Genomic DNA, 2,500 nt, shown 5'->3' with positions numbered 1-2,500 from the left:
CAATTATGGCCTGATGCTTCTGGTTTTACTTGTGGAGCTAGGCATCTATACACAACTGTCCATATAGATCCACATTAATCACATGCACAGAATTACTTCAAATGATTATGAATATCCAGTTATAGTAGGCCTATTTATAATGCATCTCTCCAATAACGCCTGTTGAAGTTTTGCTTAATTGTTCAACCACCATCGTTAAGACGCTGAATAGATTTGACTGGGTCGTTCACACTCGCTGTGCGTTGATGGCTTGTTAACGACAGTCATTGATTCTAAATAGACAAGGTGTTACTTGATTTGAATTCTTTGTATCCTTTGAAATGGAGAGGGGTCATTGACCACTGTTCTGCTGTACTAAAAAGGTATATAAAAAACGGACTATTTTATCAATTCAAAATTGCATGACCCTCCCTTGGATTCAAAGTAAAATTAGCTGACCCTCCCTTGGACCAAAATTAGAAAGGCATGACCCTCCCCTATTTTCCTCCATGCCCCCCCTTATGTAAATTTCGACTGGTCCCTTAGAAAACTACAAGTAATTCAAAATACGGCAGCTAGAATTTTAACCAACACTAGAAGAAGAGATCACATTAGTCCAGTCTTATCAACACTACACTGGCTACCTGTATCTTTTAGAATAGATTTTAAAGCACTTTTATTTGTTTACAAAGCACTAAATAACTTATCACCTTTATACATCAAGGAGTCTATACAATGTTATGTTCCAACCAGAACACTCAGGTCCTCCTCCGCTCTCCTACTAGAGGTTCCCGATGCTTCTCATAAAAACACTGAGGCTGCTTTCTGGGTCTATGGCCCTACGTTGTGGAATACATTACCACTAGAGCTCTCTCAGAGTAAACTAAAAACCTAACTTTTTAATATGGCATTTATTTAAATTCATCTTGTATTCACGTTTTGTTTTTATTATTTGTATTACTTTTATTTTGTATTGCTATTTCAATTTTTGATTGTGTATAAATCTGCCCTATGTTTACTTGATTTTTAGTTTAATTACATTGTTTAGTTATGTTACTGTCTTGATGTGAAGCACTTTGAGTTGCAATTTTGTATGAAAGGTGCTATACAAATAAAGTTATTATTATTATTATACTACATTGACCATGGTAGTTACAACACACACACACACACACACACACACACACACACACACACACACACACACACACACACACACACACACACACACACACACACACACAAAAGATAACAACTAAAGTCAAAGTCAGGATAGATTGATAAATGCAGAAAGTTGCGGTGATCTCACCGTACGCTAGGGCTGTCAAACCAATATTCGAATATTATTAGAATATTGGGAAAATATGTATATTCGAATATGAAAATTAATATTTGAATATATATATATATTATTATTTTTTATGTTTATTTGACAGGGACAATACAAAAAACAATGTATGAAGTTATAAAAACAAACAAAAGATGTTTTATTGGATCTGAGCACTCGATACATTGTTTTTTGTACCGTTTCTGTTTTCTGTTATTTTATTTTTTTTAAAAGATATATATATATTTTTTTTAATAATAATAATAATATTTGAATATATTTGAATATCTGCACATTTTAAGACCAATATTCGAATATCATTTCTGAGGAAAGTTGACAGCCTTACCGTACGCCCATTATTGGGTCTACACCACGTTGATAAATGAGGGCCTTAATGTGTGTGTGTGTGTGTGTGTGTGTGTGTGTGTGTGTGTGTGTGTGTGTGTGTGTGTGTGTGTGTGTGTGTGACAGTAAGGCAGGTATCACAGAGGTGTTTGAGGGACATCAAGGTCCGGTCACAGGGCTCAGTTGTCACACGGCTAGCGGAGCGGTGGATTTCTCCCACCTGTTCATCTCCTCCTCCTTTGACTGGACCGTCAAGCTGTGGAGCACCAAGGTACACACACACACACACACACACACACACACACACACACACACACACACACACACACACACACACACACACACACACACACAAGATTCAAATCCGGGTTAGAAGAGGAAGGTTACGTAGTCCTGCTGAAATGGCTTTTTCTGTCATTTTATTTTGAAGTTTCAGTGTGAAACCGTAGCGTATGTTTCTGAACCAATCAGAAGGTCCCATCCCCTTGGGCTATGGGAAGACATTAGCCAGAGAAGGCTATGTTCGTAGCCTGCATATGAGAGAGAGAGAGAGAGAGAGAGAGAGAGAGAGAGAGAGAGAGAGAGAGAGAGAGAGAGAGAGAGAGAGAGAGAGAGAGAGAGAGAGAGAGAGAGAGAGAGAGAGAGAGAGAGAGAGAGAGAGAGAGAGAGAGAGAGAGAGAGAGAGCTCCACTGGTTATCTAAACCTGAACCAGACTTAAACCAGTTCATCTCTGGTACAAAGTAGGCTCTCAGGGAGAGGTTTGAGTCCCATACCTTTTATAAATGGTTAATTATGCGTTTATGTAGCGCTTTTATCCAAAGCTTTACATAGATGTGCATTACATTCAC

General features: G+C 38.0%; 1 protein-coding gene across 5 annotated transcripts in view; it reads left to right on the top strand.

Annotated features, from left to right (window-relative positions):
• LOC308092928 (dynein, cytoplasmic 1, intermediate chain 2a-like) overlaps window positions 1-2,500 on the top strand; it is a 38,171-nt gene that overhangs the window by 32,240 nt on the left and 3,431 nt on the right. For all 5 annotated transcript variants that reach the window (XM_080439080.1, XM_080439079.1, XM_080439077.1 and 2 more), the window contains one exon: window positions 1,778-1,922. In XM_080439080.1, coding sequence (XP_080295206.1) covers window positions 1,778-1,922 — 145 coding nt within the window. The remainder of the gene's footprint in view (window positions 1-1,777; window positions 1,923-2,500) is intronic.

This window comes from Gymnoscopelus braueri (assembly GCF_963280865.1).
Source record: "Gymnoscopelus braueri genome assembly, chromosome: 10".
Classification (NCBI taxonomy): Eukaryota; Metazoa; Chordata; class Actinopteri; order Myctophiformes; family Myctophidae; genus Gymnoscopelus; species Gymnoscopelus braueri.
The sequence above is the reverse complement of the archived record's forward strand: the minus strand, read 5'-3'. Positions and strand labels throughout refer to the sequence as shown.